Source organism: Perna viridis, chromosome 8 (assembly GCF_037379345.1).
Source record: "Perna viridis isolate PV_CMFRI_1.1 ecotype Kerala chromosome 8, ASM3737934v1, whole genome shotgun sequence".
Taxonomy (NCBI): Eukaryota; Metazoa; Mollusca; class Bivalvia; order Mytilida; family Mytilidae; genus Perna; species Perna viridis.
The window spans coordinates 8,612,035-8,631,504 of NC_142452.1; the positions used below are offsets into that span (position 1 = coordinate 8,612,035).

Below are 19,470 nucleotides of genomic sequence, written 5' to 3' on the forward strand. Positions count from 1 at the left end.
CACTGACTTAACGCCTTGTGATTTCAGGTCTCGACCTCGGTATTTAAGGACGCCCTGTGACTGATTTAGAGACTTGTGTCAAATGAAACCACATGAAGGTCACCAATCTTGGTTAATTTTAACAAATTTGATGATTGGCCAGGTCTGAGGCATTCAATTAAAATTCCTGATCTTATTTTCTTTGTATCTTTAACTTCACCAGATATACTCTTGATGGTTTTCTGTATTAAAAAAGGAGAAAGGTCATTAAAATTTTTGTCTTTATCGTTTGCAGAAATTACAATAAATCTTGGCCAGTTATTATCACTTTCGTATGAAGAATTGCAGACTTCACCTTTTCTTTTTATTTTTTTTTTGAATAAGAAACATTGGACTCCCCGTTGTTTTTTGTCGCCATGTTAAGTTTTTATAAGTTTCATCGTGTCTGTTCCCCACCCACCACCGAGTGCCAATACGGGCGATGCTAGGATTCTACGGATTCCCAGCAGATAGCATCAGGGATTCCAGAGACGACATACTCGAACTGAGCGTATCTATCAATGGCGCATAGACAGCATACTACTCGATTGACCCATGAGCCACTGCCTTCTTCACTTGCCATATGTAAGTTTAAAAAAAATCTAAGAAACATTGGATTAAACAAAATGCCATCAGTAAAGCAGGTGGAAAAATGAAGGGCATGGCGTGACCAGCCGATTGATCGAACCGGGTCCATCCGATCGCCCGTTTAGATGACATAAGAGCCGAGTGGCATATACAGCCGTATCCTCGATCATCCAGCCATCGATGACACGGAGGGTACGTCACGACTGGAGTCTAGATACGACCTTCATCCACTAGGACCTCCTCGCCCATCAATAACTCACGACAAACAAGTAGGTGAACCCACCAGGCGCGTAGCCGCCGTTAGGCAAAAAAGCTTTTGCCTGCACTTAATTTTGCCATTTTTTTCTTTTTTTCTGAGATGTGAATCATGTGGAACATGGGATTCCAAACAACATCCATCAAAACTACATATTATGTACGAAAAGTTGACGACACTCTTAAGTCATGTGTCAAAAATCCAGGAGAGGCATAAATGATGCTCTAAAACGCTATCTCCGCGGAGCTTCGGGGGGGGGGCTTTGCCCTGGACCTGCTGGGGGCCTTGGGCGGCCTCCAGACCCCCTGCCGTAATTTTGCCTACATTTCAATTTGACCTCATTTGCGCGCCTGCCCACTTTTTATTTTAATCACCGGGCCCAAGGTCGATGTTCGGATCGCTTTAATCTGGCCTCTAACCTTTGACCTGTCCATGATGGGTAACCCTACCAGGTGGAAAAAAAAATCCAGCTGGCATGGCTCCTAGGAACACTGAAGCACGCAAGCCCCCACCCCTCTAACCAAGACAAGGATAGCGATCCACAGTGGGGAATAGCATGAATTAACTTTGATATTTAGAAATAATGGCAGAGCTAAGGACCCACGTGTTTGCATTTGAAACTTAACGGGGTATGTCGGTGGATTTATCTTACTGCGGCGGAGTCAGAAATAGTTGCAAATGCTACATCAATTCAGATATTCGATCTAAATTGATAAAAAATTAGTTGAAGACAGGCACCCCCAAATCTTGGACCACTCTTTTTAACTTAAATGTATTCAATACATCAAATCATGAAGCATCTTTGACCAATTTGACAGTGGGAGCAAGCCCCTGTGATTGATCCTTGCCATTTTTGGGTCTATTTGTGTATTCATATTTGGCCTGCTTTTTATATCAGAACCTACATGTATTGGCCTTCGTTAGTTTTTTTTAAGTATTGAATAGCCAAATGTATACATATTTTACATACCTGGTTAATGACATAATTTATATTTTGTACACTACATATATATATAAGAAGGCATTTTAACTTATATTACAACTGGTGCTTTGGTTAATTGTCTATGTTATTTTGGCTAAGAAACTTGTTTAATCTAGAAAGAAACCAATTTGTCTAGAAATCAAATGTCTATGGATGATGAAATATTATTACTATAATATATCAGTCACATTTCTGTGGTGTTATATAAAATGACAATAACAGTAAATATGCAAACCAGTTGTTGATGGGGTGTTGATGTGGAAATCCAGGAAAAAGGGTTCAAGTCTATTAATTTTTGCAGATGTTAATGTTTGCAGATTCTATAAAGAAAACATACTCTTGAGGTTTTAAAAAATTATAAGCATTTTTATAGTATTAAAAATCAATTTCACATGTACTATTTTAGCGGTTTTATGTTCATTGCAAAAACAGCAAATTTTAGTACACCACAAAATCAATACTTTTACAGTATCAAAAAGTACAAATGTACAAATCCAGGGAAGTCTTTATACAACACATACAATTATTTGATTTAATACTTTAATTGTGATGAAATGATAATAATTAACTACAATAAAAAAAAAACACACAAACAAATTAATATAATATCAACAATTACCGGTAATAATGTTGCAAAAATAATTGACTTAGAATTGAAAACAAATATAAAGAAATCAGATCTTTAGTCTTCACTAAAACATATATTAACAAATTATATTAGTGATTCCATAACAAAAACAACTGGATTCTAAAAATTAATCTAGAGAAATTTAGTTCTCATTATAATTTTGCTAGAAATAATGAATTATGATTGTTCACCTTTGATTAAATTTTAACCATTTACTTCACAACACATTATCAGTTTTTTACACCAACCATTTTATTACCAGGTTTGGAGGGGAATTTTCATGCCTGACTGAAATTTTTGGGCTTTGGAAAATCATTTTTATGCATCAAGTGAAGAAGATTATTTTTCCTTAACACACTGATTAAATTTTTATTTCAAATGCATTAAACATTTAGTTTAGGAACAAATAAAGAAATATTAAGATATTCCAAAAATGCCCTCCCCCCAAAAAAACCAAACACTTCTCCCCATCTGATTAAAAAAATGGTTGGTGCCTTTAGTGATTATTTAACAAACACAACATGTATTGATAAAAGTTATAAGGCTTGTAAGTCAGTGGTGGACCAATGGGTGGTGTGCAGGGTGTAGGCATCCCTCCTCTGGATTAAAAAAAAAAATTTCTGTGTAAAATTGACAAAAAAATGGTAATTGATGTCCTAGAACCCCCCTTTTTTCTGAGGAACCCAGTTTGTACCCCTCCTTTTCAAAGTGTCTGGACCCACCCCTGTAAAGTCTCATCATGCGACCCAATGAATTCATGAGAATGGGTTCTAACTGCCATTCAAAAGCAAAGAAAAATGTTTACTGAGTAAATATTAGAATCCCAGCAACTGAAACAACTTGTGTTTTAAAACAATTATAAACATATGATGCTGAACTAGTTCTTCACTGCAATAAGTTTAGTGAAATCACAAAAAAATCTGAAAACACAGCATCAAATTGATGTACCTGGAAGTCGCAAACTAAATACAAACAGGTCTCTGGATTTGAATGGTTTCAACAGTAGAAATCGTGGATCAAAAATAAATTATGATCAAGACTTACAAGACCTATAGCCAATATGTCATGACACACAAACAAAGAACATATTTAAAAAATATGATAATCAAACAATATATACTCTAATGTTGGCACACATTAATTATACAATTAATAAATTTGTTTATAAGAATACTCTAGTAGTTGTTTAGAGAAAGACTAGAAATTCGAGGTGAGCAAAACATCCAATCAATACTAAATTAGCTTCCTTAACAAAATAAAATTCTTCAGTTTGTTTCTATGTAAGAAACCAACATTGAAACAAAGTGAACCAGTTTTCACTGGAATTATTGCTTCAATAAATCTACAATACTACAATGCCAAAACAGCATTTAATTAGTATTTATACACAGAATAACAAAATATTGCAGTAAGTAAATAATAAATACTTACGGCCATTTTAACTTAATTTCTTGGTTCTGAGGCCATTTTTTCATGGAAAACAATATGGAATCCCTCTCAAGCATTTTATTGCCTACAGGGTATTTTTTACTTTGTTTATAGAGACAGGTGCTTATCATTGTTTTTACTGAAACATCAAAAGAGTTTAAGGAGGCTATGGACACCAAGAAATTGTTTTTTTGGCCTGTCAAGAGTAAAATTCATATTTTTGCATTCATGTGCTGGAAAATTTTTGAGGTAAGCGAAACTAATGTCAAATGATTTTTAAAAATATTCTGTGTCAAAACATGATGTTTGAATATATTCTAATACTATAAAAAAAAACCTGAAACTGAAGTGTAATCCACATGTTATACCCTATAAAACTACTGATATAAACATGAAACGACACCAGAAAAGATCAGAATTTTAAATCAATTACATTTCAGATTGATTAGATAATAGTGTATATAAATAGAGTGACCCAAGAAGAGGAGAAATAAATAAAAAGAAAAACATTATATATTAAATACTGTGATGTACATGTCATGGTGATGATAATATAAAAATACATGTGTATAAAATAGCACTATAAATAATTCCCTTCCACCATATCACAGATTCTTATAGTATGTCCAGTAACCAATCCTTAACTAGGCAGACATCAACTTTGAGGCTCAGCAAAATACTTACTTCAACTTACAAAGTAATAAATCTAAAATGAACCGATCTATATTCAGTAATTATTGACATATAATTAAAGTATTGCATGGAAATCCTTAGTCCTATGCTGATTGTTAATTCTTTTCTCTGTAACATATGAAAACACTACAGTAGAAAATGTTTGCTGTTTACTAAAGAAGAGAAATGATGATGTTGCAGTAATAAGATAACACAATGTTGTGACCATCATATTTGACACCAACAAAACAAAGTAAAATGATCTGTCTTATGCTAAGACTGGTTACTTTTCTAATTCAATCAACGATAACAAACATCTATTTACAAATAAATTAGTGTACATACATACACACATGCAAACATACATACATACAACCCAGTAAATAATACACAAATTTTGATATAAATACAATATGTTGAATAATAATAAAAAACTTCTATTGCCACAAGTAATTAATTCAGTAAGATAAGATGAATGCCACTAACCTTGACCTATGCATCAATTTAAAGAAAGATATACCATTATAAAGTTAACAAAACTTCAAAAATCCTACTAAAACAAGACTATGCAAAAAAGATATAATATCATTCAGGTAAAATACAGCCAAAAGTGTCAAATATGATAATCATATGTTGCTCAATTCATGCTATTCTCATATGTAAATATTGGTTTGCCTACATATGATTATCATGTTATACAAGTCATACATAAACTGAAACATATGATAATCATGCTATACTGCATATGATTCTCATGTATGCCACTTTTTGCTGTGTAGATCTTTCAGGTATAATTTTTGGTCAGGTTTTTGGAGTAACCAAATATAACTCTGACATTAATTGAAACTTGAGTAGTTTCTACAGGCAATAGAAAAAAAAAGTTTTATTTTACAAAGCTAAGAAAAAATATAGACCTTAAAAAAATCATACTGGTATATTCAGTTCAAATAATAAATGCTTCACAGTTAAACAAGGAAATAAACAACAATACTAAGATTGTTTGACATAATATTTGCAGTGATAATATCAACATTGATTTTAATTATCTCCCTTTAGGCAAGTTTGTTACGATATATCTGTGAGAAATTGTCTCCCCTTAGGTGGAGGTTTGTTTGAATTTACAATACTATGTAATTCATCTCGTATAGACTTTATTGTCTGTTCTGGAGGCTCTGTGTTACTGTAAAGACTAGTTGTTACAATATCAGTCTCATCAGGAACATTTGACATTTTTGATGGAGGTCTGTGTTGTTTTGAATGAGAAACCTTCCCATTCAAATTTTGCATTTCAACACCTTGCTGAGAGTCTGATGGCCTCGCCTTTCCAATCTGACTTGATTTCAGGCCTGATAGGTTAGAACTGTTTGTAGCACCTATATCATTAAACATTGTAGATCGGCCATTTTGATATCCCTCCATACCATTTAGACTACCTGTTTGATCAAGTTCTCTAGTCCTGAGAATGATGGGCTTTGGTGCTTCAGTTGTCAGTAAGGGACCATTGTAACTAATATTAGCCACAGGTCTCTTCCCTGAATTCTTCTTTGTAGGCTGGCTAAGAGAGGTTTGCTGTGAAAAATAAAATTATTCTATAAATATTATGACATTACTATGCAGAGTACCATAGTTATACATTTTTGTATGAGACACCCTGGGCTTACCATACTATACAGTAAAATGACTTGTCAAATGGTGGTTGCCATACCTACAGTAAATGACTTGTCACACTGGGGTTACCATACATACAGTAAAATGACCTGTCACACCTACAGAAAATGACTTGTCAAATTGTGGTTGCCATACCTATAGCAAAATGACTTCACACAGGCAAACAAATTTGACATTCACCATACAGTTTGCAATTTCCATATTTTAAAGCTCTGTAATGACTCCATGTACATGTATGTACAGATGTCTAAAGATATATAAACACTTACCATAGAATGAGGCATTGATATGAGAGCCACTTGATCAGCAGCTCTGTAAGGGCTCCAAGTCTGCAAAGCCTCTGGTAAAGGAGTGTGTTGAGTCTGTACAAACATTGGCTCATGCTTCTTCTCTGAAAAATAAAATTCAGAGTTGTCTCTTGACATTAATTATGAAAGGTTGAACTTATTTACTTATCTATTAAATGTGCATTCATTTGATAGACAAGAAATGATAACAAAAATATCAAACAAGAGGCTCCAAGTTACCTAAATTGCTAAAATGAGTACTGGACTTGTCATGAAGAAAGTTTTGTACAGGTACAAAACTTCTTGCATGACATGTAAACACAGGACAAGGCAGTTTTCGTTGAATATCTGACCATTGAAGGGGATGCGTAAAATTTTTCCATCCACCAATGTTGCCAAGTTTGGTTATCATTGACCCAGTAGAGGTAGAAATATAGAACAGTGTGTGTTTTTCCTTTCCATCTTTACAGAAATTTTGAGTAGTCAACAGCTTTTGGCTGAGCTATATAAACATTGACTCATTTATAGAGGTCTGTTAAGATCAACAATCCACAAAGTTTCAAATATAAACCCATTTAGTTCTAAAGGAGCTGATCTTAAAAAATGGACCAATCAGCAGCTTACATAGCCCATTGTAGTTATTTGTTCAATCACATGGACCCAAACAGGGTTATTTGTAGAAGCCCTACCAATGAAGTAATCATTCAATAGCAGTACTCAACATTCCTCAACTAGCAAATCTGATGAACAAAACTCAATTAAAGATGTCCTTTCTTGTCCTGGTTTACCACTCTTATTCGGAAATACCACAGCTTTTTTTTAGATTGTCAGTTGTTTTCCAGGACAGCAATACCACTATTTACTGAACTATTATCATTCTCTCCACTGAGAACAAGTCTAGTTCCTCGTTCATATCCCCAGTTTGGGGTCCTAGTTGCTCCTTTGATTTTTGGGTTTCCTGTTTATACAAGTTTTTCTTGTTTTCCTTTCAATTTAACAGGTGTTTTTGAGTGATGAATAAATAGAGAAATTATGGTACAGGCACCAATTTTCATTGGAAAAATTCAACTATAGCAAAAGAGAAGTAATTGAATTTGTTTTTGTTCTACTGGAATTTTAACTTTCAAGGACTTCCCCCAAATCTTGTTTGTTTTCACATTTTTTTGCATGGCCAGGAGCATCTAAATTAAGATTTCTGATTTCCCCCTATTTTTCTGGGTGCATGGTAACCCTGCTTGTCACTTTAAATGCATGATCAATGTAAGTTTCATCAAAGTCCATTAAAACAACTAAGCTGAATTCAAGCAGAAACTAAAAGACCTGTTAATCACAGGAGCCCCCGTCTCATTTGTTATTTTATTAAGAAATCATATGGTTCTGTAAGACACTAATGATGCCCCTGCTTGCTAGATTTGCCAAATTAGGAACATGTTCATTTTTGTATGAAGACATGGTTTGCAGATTCAGAAATCCTTCCAAGGCTTGTGTTACTCATGGTCTGGGGATCAGTTTGGGATATATTTCTGACAAAAATAACAAAGTTTAACTATCACCCAGTTCCGTAATATTTCACGAAAATCAAGATCCTATGGCCCTGCACACCTTCATCATGTGTAGAAATATTCTGTAAAATATTTCAGATGTAGTTCAAAAACTGTATGAAGAGATAGCCGGACAAGCCATATAGCCCTATTCCTGAGTAAAATGACTAAGTGCAACTATCACCAATTTCCATAATATTTCATGAAAATCATAATTCTTTAGCCCTGCACACCTTCATCATGTGTAGAAATATCCTGTAAAATATTTTAGATGTAGTTCAAAAACTGTACGTGGAGATAGCTGGACAAGCTATGATCATGTGTAATCTGGATGGATGGACAGACAGACGGACGGATAGGGGTAAATTAATATGCCCCCCCTCCCCCCATGACGGATTGTCACAGGGGCATAAAACTCAATATTAAGATGGAACAATCCAAATTGTTCCCTGCTTTAGTGAAAGGCAGGGGGCAAAATTAATGCATACAAGCTTCTCTGTTTTCTGTTTTCAATGTTTTCTTTCAATTAAATTATACTGTACCTGGTTCTGCTTTAAATGAATTCGATTTGATATCATCAGCTTGGAATCTAGAAAATAAAGAAAGTGAATACATAACTATCTTCACACCAATATTTACATAAATAAATAAGAATCAAGCCATTTTTACCCCCGAATCAAATAACAAATTGGATTTCAATCACAAGGAACCCAAACCCAGAACATGCAAACCAGATTTTAAAAAAAATTACAAGAAGTACAATGTCACTATATATGAACAACTACCTGCAGTAGCACTGAGCTACTTCAGGATTCAGTTTTTAGCCTTGATATTGATAACAAAATATTTGCTGTATCCATTGTTTTGTGTGTGTTTCATTTTATGCTTTCATGTATCTATTTCATAAGGCCAATAAAATATCTACTGCCAAAAAGTAAAAACAGGAAAATTTTTGTGATTTTTGATAAAAAAAAAAATCCACATACTGCATGCCTAATTGTAAAATGATAAAACAATAAAAAATTGATTCACAGTCCCTGAAAATTAACAGAATACTTTTTAAGGAATAAGATCACATGAAACTTACCATTTCCACACATTTCCCAGAAACATCACAACATGGTACCACACATATAATTTTTATCATTAAAATAAATAAATATAATATCAGGAGGTGAGAGGTGATAACATAAATCGCAGCAGTGTGAACAGACAACATTTAAACAGGTAAGTGATGCTGCCAAAACTAAATGGGAATATGGAGTCTTACATATACTCAAATACAGAGGAATTATCAGATATATTGTCATCACTGGAATGAAAAACATAGAATTCAATAAATTATGATTTAAGCCCATGTTACGGGGATGCTTTAAAGCTCGGCACATTGGACGTATGTCATCTTATTTCCTAGTACTACTATTTTTTTTCAATCATAGTGAAATATTAAAAAAAAATTGTGGTCCCCCCCAGGGAGACCTATAACATATTTAGCACACTCAGGGATATACCCTCCTAACTGTCAGTTGAAGCATAATGACTAATACAGTCTTGGTAAACATGAAATATCAACTGAAAATCACTCGTTAGAAGTTTTCATTATAGATATACATCATACAAAAGTGAGGATTGAGGAATTACAGAGATATTCACATGAAAAAAAAATAATATATATATATATATGTGTAGATTTAGAATTAACTTACCCCTCTTTAGCATTATTGGCTTCAGGTGCAACTTTGTTCCTGTAAAACAAAAGTAAAATATCATAATCTATTAGGAAGTACAGGTAATATGTACCATTCTTAATTCTATAATATTTGAATTAAACTATTGGTATTACACTGAAATTGTCCCATGTTTTTGTTGTACCAGATAAGATTGATCTAGTATTATCTTGACTAATTCATATTATAATGAATATAGATCTACAAAGCTAAGTATAAAAGGAAAAAAAAACATAAAAAAATAGTGAACATGAATAAAGTAATAGATCAAACAGTATTGAAGGAGTTTACATTTGATACTAAACTATAATCAATGACCTTTTTTGTAAATATCTGACCTTGAAAGGTTAAATTAACTTGGTGACAAAATGTAATGCTTAGCATTTTCAAAAAACAACATAACTCTCCATTGATTATTATATTTCAAATGACAGGTTTACATTAGTTAGTAAGACTATCAGAAATATTGAATAAAGCATTTATATCATGCAGAGTGTCAGCTATATACTAGGAAACTAATAAACTCGGAAAGTTTCTGTATGAAATGGGACTTTTTCTGTAAATAAAGCATTTTTTAAGCAAATTCAAAGATCAACATCCATTATGACAGTACATTTGCTTTTAAGTAGCAGTATTTGTAAGAATCATGCAAATTCTGTAAAATGTGATACACTCCAAAAAATGCTACACATCTGTATTTTTGTATTTAAGTTGCTTTATAGGTCTTTATGATAAAATGATGACATGTATAATTATTCATTCCAATCTGCTCTTGGGAGATAATCCAAATTGAAAATCCAACAGTTTCTATTGTATTTTAGTGTCATTTACAGAGTTATCTCCCTAAATTTTTATCTCCTAAGAGCAGGGTTTATATGGAAAGCCATATGTCAATTTTTGTTTACCATAACATTTTAAACAAAATATAAAAAACTGAAGTATGTAGGCTTTCCAACCATGAATCACATTTTGCATGATTCTTATCTGGAGTGCTACTTAAAACTGTATTGACTTACATTTACGACAGCATACATAAAATGTACATATGTCCCAAGTACTAACAAATCAGCAAGGTAAAATAAGGAACATTTAAGTAACAGAAATAAACAGTAAAAATCTGGTACACAATTACAAGAGAGAAAGAACAATTGTACATTACATTAACATCATCATCATATGTACAAGTAAAGTCAGCTAGAAATGTAGAAAATCCTATAACACGGAGGATAATCAAAAAGGCAGAAAAATGATCTGATCCTTGCATTAGAAATTCTCTAGATATCTTAAAGTAATAATCAAAATGTCATTAAAAAACTCAAATCTTTAAATAATAATAAATTAGTTTCCTTATTGGTAGGTATATAAAGAATCATTTATATTCAAATACCAAGAACATTGTGAGAAGAATATTTTGATAATCCCCCTTAGCTAAGAATATTTTGATTATCCCCCTTAGCTAAAGACTACACTGTCATGCAATATCCTGTCACCTTATACTTGATTTCTTTCTTCTGCTATAACTATAATATACCACAATTTTACTATTTCATAGAATGATAGATGTTTACTTATTACTGATCATTCAAGATATGACTGCATAAAGACCTTATGACGAAGTAACATCAATGAGTCCATTTCAGTCAGAAAATATAACAAATACCTGTACATGATATTTTGAGAATGTTTCCCTGAAAAGTTCATGATAGAAAAAGAACTGATATGGTGAAAAGTTTAACTTTGAAACATAAATACAAAATAGAGAAGATACTTTCAGAAATCACTGAAAGTATTTAATAAGTGTAAGCCCTAGAAAGGTTCTACAATAAAAACCACGGTAACTGAACGATGACAATTCTTCAAAATCAAACAAAAATGTGTAATATCACAAAGACACATCAATGACCAATATCTCGTGACTGTGGACAGATGCATGATGTGGGGGTTAAACTAGTTATATAAGACCTTAGTTCGTTTCTAAATTGTCTCTCCCATGAATTTCATGTAATGTGCTTCAAAAACATGGCTTGAACTTTTTGAATTTACATTTGTGCTCAAACATTGGATAAAAAATAGATTCATTGATTGTACTTGTAAGTCCCATGGTAGATATTTCAGGCATTTAAGTGGTACTAAACTGACATGCTGAGATAAATTGTGAAAGTGCTTGCTCACTAAAGCAACAGTGTACAAGTAGGCATATCTTTCCACTCAGAGTGATTCTGATACTGTATTCTTAATCCAATCCAGCAAGGCATCACTATATCTTTTATATGCCACATGCAGACAACCAATTTAAAAGACTTTAACATGCAGACTGGACCAGGAATTGAACCCTTGACCTCCAACACTCTAGATAATCACTACCAAGAAACTATTGAGGTGGTTTAAAAAAGACTTTTGTTGACTTGATGCATAAATATCCACCTGAATGTTATGGTGATTGTACATGTAATGATTAATTAAGAGATGGCCACACAATTAACACAACATGTACCTGTAATAGTAAATAACAGTCTTTGATTACACTGTGAAGTTGACGTAATTGTGTCAATTGTACAAAATTAGTGTGATGTGATAAAAAAAAACATAGATACCATAAAACAACACATAGAATACAACAAACAATATTCAATTGCTAAGTCAGTGACATTTCCACATGCATAAGTTGCATTATCGTGATTTTAATTACACTTTTATACCTATAAGAAAATTTGCGTATCGGGGTAACAGTTTTGGGTCTAGCTTTCCATCTGTTGGGAACAAGTCATTGACATATAAATTTAGTATGTTAATTCTAATAAAGCTACTATAACAATGAAGACTGGCATCAGTAGTTAGCCACAAATTAAGGAATATTAAAATCAGAACTGTAGTTAATGATAAAGTTATTCTCCATGATTAAGTCGTTTTATCTACAACTTGGACAACTAGATATTAGCAATATCACACATTGGACAATGTGATTTGAAATAAAGATATGAAAAATTCACCATTTCAACATTACTACAAAACCTGATCGGTTATTTCCTAACATTGTTCGCAAGACACTATTGGTGACGATATAGATAAACAATCCCTAAATGTCAAGCAGCCAAAACAGTTCATAGAAATCATAGAGAAAAAAGTATTATAACTTGTGAAAGTTGAATTTCCCAAAATATCAACTCTCTTTGTTTAATCTCAATATCATAACATACTTGCCTATGCTCATATGTTATGATGCTAAAATCGAATGACTTGGGTTGACATTCTGCCATTATGTTCAACTTTCACTCATAATGAATTTTAAAGAGAGTAAGACAAAGCTAACTAATCTAACAATCCACTTTATTCATTTTTATAGTTAATTTCTATAGTCGTGTTTAAAACACAATAGAGCCACTATCTGTGAACTAAAGTCTGTCACCAATAAATTCTATAAGTCCCAATTAAAATACAGATACGCACCCTTCCTCGCCACTGGTTGATCCAGAAGGGGAGATAAGTGCAAATGCATCATCTAACAACCGATGCATTCTCTTCCTGGCCTCTCGCAGTGACTCATCCTCTACATAACCTTCATTCTATAATTAGAACAGTCAAACAAATGATAAGAAAAGTATTCAACATTACATGAAGATTTTGTGTGCTGATTTCCAAAGTGCATGAATAGCTAAATATTGCATGATTAATTAACCCAGGCTGACATACTCTACCTATAGCTATTGCTGCATTTATGAATGAAAATAAAAACAAAACAACAGTGGATTTAAAAATAGTATAAAACAAGTTGTAAATAATAACAAGGCAATAGAAAATAGTATTGTAATGTTATTTCTCATAAATTTCACACTAACAGTTTTGTGTGTAATCAACTACTGCATCTCTGTCATCATTCTTTCTGCCTTTGAATGATGTGAAAAAGCAATGTAAATGTAGATAATACTTTAATATCACTTTCTAAAATAAAGTCTTAAAATGTGCCTTACTCTCTGAATATGACACAAGAACAAAGAAAATATTCAAATTCTTCAACTTCTTGTGAAAAAACTGTTTAACAGCCATTGAAAATGAAAATAATGCCAAATATTTAGAAGAAAACGTAACATCAATTTTTACCTCTTGTCCTTCTTTGTTCTTCCCTTTTTTCCTATAAAAAAAGGTAAATAAATCAGATTCGATAAAAACACTTTGTATTCTTAAAATCATATAAACTTTGGTTTTGATGAATTGTACAAGTATCTCATAAAACAGGAAATAAACAGAATTTCATTAATATACAAAAGGAGGCTGTCAAATGGATAACAAAACCTATTTTCCTGCATCGAAATTAGAACTGTGAAAATTGTGAGTTCTTGTGAAGATACATCTACATTCTGCTGTACATCCCAAAATTAATAACCAATTTTTTGGGGGAAAATTGGGTTAATAATCTAAAAGTCCAAAAATGTTTTCATTTAAGACAAAAAAAAACACTGAAATGCTTGCATAAGTCATGCTAGGTATACTGGATGTTTCCATATAATAAAAAATAGGAATGTCCCAGAAAACAGGAAGTTGATATCAGACAGTTACCAAAATACCTTACAAGGAAAGTCTATATAAACTATATTTTTGGGACAAAAATTTCCTCTATCATTCCCTTCAATGAAAAATGCTGGACAGCAACTTAAATCATAACAAATCTGTATAAACCCAAATACCAAATAATTCATTGGGAGTCCACAAAATTGCAACAAAATTGCAAAACTACAAAAAAGTAGAACAGACAGACAGACAATATACCAATATACCACCCATTTGTTGAGTTGGGGTAGAAATATTTTTGACGAGGCATATCCTCACTAACTTTTTAGGCTTATGTATAAATACATCTGGAATTTCATCGGAAGTAGGGCTTAGTACAGCATCAATCTCTTCTTGCCCTGATAAATACTGTTTCATCTCTTCCATATCTGTAATAAAAAAAAATTATAATTTATGGATTACAGTCAGTCATAAATCATGCTATAAAGATTTTCCTAAAAACTTCAAGCAATCTAATTCAATAATAGGATTCCATGCAAAATGTCTGTGAAATATGTCTAAGGAAATAAGGTATGACTGTAACAACAATGCTGTTAATGGAGTATTAAAATATGTGGATTTATATAGGTCATTCAAAACTTAATAATGTTTCAAAGAAATGCCAAGCTTTCATCCAGAACAGCCAAATGTACAAATTCAAGCTCTACAAATTAATCAATTTTAGCCATACCACAAAACTTGAAACTAATAATAAAAGGCTTTTCATATCTATCTTTAACATCCATTTTTTCATGAATTAAAATCAAACTTAATCCACAAAACAGAGTTTTATGTGAAAATTAGATTAATAAGAAGACTTATAACATTTGCTTAAGTACAGACTATTAAAAACAACCTTTCTCCCTCTTTCTTCTTTTTTCTCTCAATCTTTGTTTATTTTTCTTTCTTTCAGCATCTTTACTTTCTTGTAAGTCTTCGTCAATCTACGATATATCAGAAGTCTGTATTAAGTAAACATATCAATATCATTGTATGTATCATTTGCTTTTAGGAATTAAAAAAAAAACTATTATACATGTATTACATATACTGTAAACTGGGAAATTTCCAGTCTATTTTTCACGAACTTTGTGATGGATCTACTTTATTGAAGTTTTAAATTTGCAATCTTTTCTGGTCTACAGTATTAAATAAAAATATTTATGACAGTTTTATTTTCATGCTACAGCTTTTGTTGCATAAATAGCAAAAATAAAATTGCAGTGAATATTTCACTGTTTATCATATTAGTTTTGTAATCAGGTCAGTGCAAGAAATGAATTTATTATTTAGATCGAAGCGTTTTATCGAATGATCCAAGTGTAATAAAATTTGATAATTCGCACAGTGAAATAAATTCTATAATTTCACTAACTGACTTCTGCTCGCCAAAAAGTCACAATTTGATATCGATCCGCCATTCACAAAATTTTAAATTTATGTTGAAAATAGCAACAAATAATGGAGGAAACCTATATAATGAATACAATAATCCATTCGTCATCGGTAATAACCAAAATATGATCACTCATGCCAGGAACGCAGTAAAATTTAACTTATGCATGGAACAAATTCTGCACACTCATTAAGTCTAGGGGTTTTTTGGCACTGGTGATCATATTTGGTTATTCACTCTTTCCTATTAATTACCCTATTAGTCAAAACATTTCATATTTATTCAGTGAAATCTGTCTTTTAAAATTTGTTAAATATTCTTCACACAAAATTTTACCCAGAAATAAATTAAACAAGAGGCTCCAAGGAGCCTGAATCGCTCACCTGGTTAAATTTTGTCTTTAAATTTAACAAAAAATTTACTAATAATTTTGACCCAAGAATACTTTGGTAGGACTTATCATAAGGATCAATACATGGCTTAACAGATTAAAATGAAAATTTGACCACAGATAGATCTCATCATGCTGAATACTTTTACCCGAAGACAGACTTTGGCTTAACCTAACGGTTTTGGAGATATATGCGAAAATCTACAGTCTGACCCCTATGTTCTATTTTTAGTAATGGTGGCCATGTTTTTTGACGGACCAAAAATCTTAACAAGTTTTGTGCAAGTTACCCCAAGAAACATTCATACTAAGTTTGATTCCAATTGGTCAAGTAGGGTCAGAGGAGAAGATTTTTGAAAGAAATAATATTAAAAATGGCAAAATAATGTTGAAAAAGGGCAGTAACTTCTAAATGGCTACACAGATTAAAATGAAAATTTGACCACAAATAAATCTCATCATGCTGAACACTTTTACCTATGTCAGAATTTGGCTTAACCTAACGGTTTTGGAGATATATGTGAAAACTATAGTCTGACCCCTATGTTCTATTTTTAGTAATGGCAGCCATGTTTTCTGACAAATCAAAAATCTAAACAATACTGTTGCGCAAGATACTCTTAGGAACATCTGTGCACAGTTTCATATAATTCCTCTAAGCAATTTCAGAGGAGAAAATTTTTGAAAAATAGTTAACGGACGACGACGACAGATGCCAAGTGATGGCAATTGCTCACATGACCTTTGGCAAGGTGAGCTAAAAAGAAGATATTGTCAAAATTGAAAGAGAAATAAATCTTCTAAATCAATTTTAAATAAACCCCAATTTGACCCTTTTTTACAGAATGGTAGGGCAAGTGACTACATTTATTAAAGGGCACCCCTCCATGTAAGAAAGGAAGGAAGGAAGAAAGGACGAACAGATAAGAGATGGGTACCCCTCCATGTAAGGAAGGAAGGAAGGAAGAAAGGACGAACAGATAAGAGATGGGTACCCCTCCATGTAAGGAAGGAAGGAAAGAAGAAAGGATGAACAGATAAGAAAATGGGTACCCCTCCATGTAAGGAAGGAAGGAAGGAAGAAAGGACAAACAGATAAGAGATGGGTACCCCTCCATGTAAGGAAGGAAGGAAGAAAGGAATTAAGAAAGGATGAACATCCCTATCACTATATACCACACTTTGTAAGTATGACCAAGTTTTGTTTACCTGTGGCTCATACTTCTGTAGGTGTGTTGATTTGATAAGCTTAGGGTCATCTTCTTCTGGACTATCTAAACCCGCTACACCTATAAAATAAGAATTAAATACACATTTTCTTCCATTGTCAGTCAATGATTCAATATATAAAATAGCTTTTCAATTTAGCCACTTGATGGTCACTAAATTTCCCATTATAAATATTTTCATTTTTCATAGAATAAACTAATTTTGTTTCAATCAAGTCTTGGATCAAAATAAATCTCCACCCTCATATGAAACAGGAAGTTGCAGGCATTCATGGGCTATGTTTACCCAAATAAACAGGAAGTTGACATTATGCCAGATGTAAAATTGCTTACAACATACATGTACAACTCATTTAAGTAAAACATCAACTTAATTTCAAATCATTCATTTTGAAACTGAGATTTTGTGAGTGAAGTTTTCACGATTATTTACATATACAGAAAAATTCAAACTCCATTAAAAGATATCAGACACAAACCAAAGTCACTTATAATGTATGGACTATCACATTACTATATACAATCTAGGTGACACTGTAGCCCAGATTGAAACAAAATTTGGAAGAATAGATGGACAGAATGACATAGTGACAGTTCAACAAGGTGATTCCAATATACCACTCATTCAGTGTAGTCATAAAATTAAACCTGTATCTTGAAAATCCAAATTTTACTACCTCTAGTTAATAATTAAACCCACTCCTTATCCAAAGGAAAATTAATATGTATCTAGTTCAGTGAAAAACATTTATAAGTACTTCTGTAAAGGATAAAGCACTATTGTACCCCTTTCTGCTCCATTCTGTTTTGCAGCATGACATTTATCTGTTTTAGATTAATAATGTAAAAAGAGATTACATGTACTTGACTTTTTCACTAGATATTGTGAATTACTATAAACGAACTTGTTTTCCCGTACATGTACTACTTTGCATGCTTCACCATGTCAATTCAATTTTACTGCTATTTACCTTCACAACTTACAGGTACACTCTGTCACATATGTACTCAATGATGAAGGAAGTTACTTACTGTGATTTTTTTTCTTCTTTTTTTTTCTTTGCAAAATTGAAAAATGTAAATTGCTTGCAAAAATAAGTTGTTTATAATTGATTTTCTGTGAGGGTTTGGATTTTCCTTAGGGGTTACATCTTACTTGCTTAACTCTTTCTTTCTTATAATTGATTTTTTGGTGGGCTGTATTGGTTACAGCTTACCTGTCTTACCATCCTTCCTTATCATCATACCTGGTAACCCTACCACATTAGGGGGGAGACTCCCACAAAATAAATGAAAAATTTAGAACCTCCTACATAAAAATGCAAAATTTGTGGGAAGTTTTTGGTTACAATGGGTATATTTTCCATGAAAAATACTAAAGAGTTGAATTTTTACATAAAAAATTTGCTATTACATCAAAAACTTCCACCTGAGACAGTGTCAATGGAAGAGAATATCCCATATGATCTGTTCCAAAGGTTAACAGGTATGTCCAATGAAATTTCTGTAGGGGTAACAACTTCCCTTTGTTATAATGGATTTTTGTAGGGCAAACAGCTTACCTGCCTGACCTTTCCTTTTCTTTTTCTTTCTATGTTTGTCCTGAGTAGTACTGCCATCCTCTGATATAACTCTCATAGAATCCACATCAGTCCTAAATATAAACAATACAATATAGAAGGAATCCACATTGGATTTGTTCCTTACTTGTATTGTTCCCTTCAAAATGATTGAATGAATGATGAACTGCCTAGACAGACCATAGCTGTATCTATGTTATATCACCCTCTTGACTAGAAATTGGTTTGCCAATTTGCATCCACAATTGTATTCAGTATAGTACTATAGGACAAAATGCCTGTAATACATATAGAGGGTGTTACGTCCCAATATCACACTAAGAAAATATATCACTCGTGACACAGCCGTGGGTGATATTACTACTTTGTGTGATATTCTGGTATAACAACCTCTACTACAGGTACTATGTGTTTAAGAATGATTTGAAAAAAAATAACAATGCAGGGTAAAAACTATCTTCTGTACAGTATATTTCATAAAATATTTAATGAATCTGAAAAAAAAACTCGTTAATACAACTATTCATTAATATA

At 32.5% G+C, this 19,470-nt stretch overlaps 1 protein-coding gene across 4 annotated transcripts in view; it reads right to left on the minus strand.

The window, feature by feature from the left end:
• Positions 1-3,076: 3,076 nt before the first annotated feature.
• Positions 3,077-19,470, minus strand: part of LOC148609194 (uncharacterized) — a 38,006-nt gene continuing 21,612 nt past the window's right edge. For 2 of the 4 annotated variants that reach the window (XM_088595923.1, XM_088595920.1), the window contains exons 7-17: positions 18,919-19,010; positions 17,337-17,416; positions 15,197-15,284; positions 14,624-14,729; positions 13,894-13,924; positions 13,243-13,358; positions 12,495-12,545; positions 9,775-9,813; positions 8,611-8,657; positions 6,510-6,631; positions 3,077-6,141 (exon numbers count right to left, since the gene is read on the minus strand). In XM_088595923.1, the coding sequence (XP_088452049.1) occupies positions 5,638-6,141; positions 6,510-6,631; positions 8,611-8,657; positions 9,775-9,813; positions 12,495-12,545; positions 13,243-13,358; positions 13,894-13,924; positions 14,624-14,729; positions 15,197-15,284; positions 17,337-17,416; positions 18,919-19,010 (1,276 nt within the window). In that variant the 3' untranslated portion in view covers positions 3,077-5,637. Of the gene's footprint in view, positions 6,142-6,509; positions 6,632-8,610; positions 8,658-9,774; positions 9,814-11,285; positions 11,316-12,494; positions 12,546-13,242; positions 13,359-13,893; positions 13,925-14,623; positions 14,730-15,196; positions 15,285-17,336; positions 17,417-18,918; positions 19,011-19,470 lie in introns of all 4 variants that reach the window. The other 2 variants (XM_088595921.1, XM_088595922.1) reach the window with 2 other exon arrangements.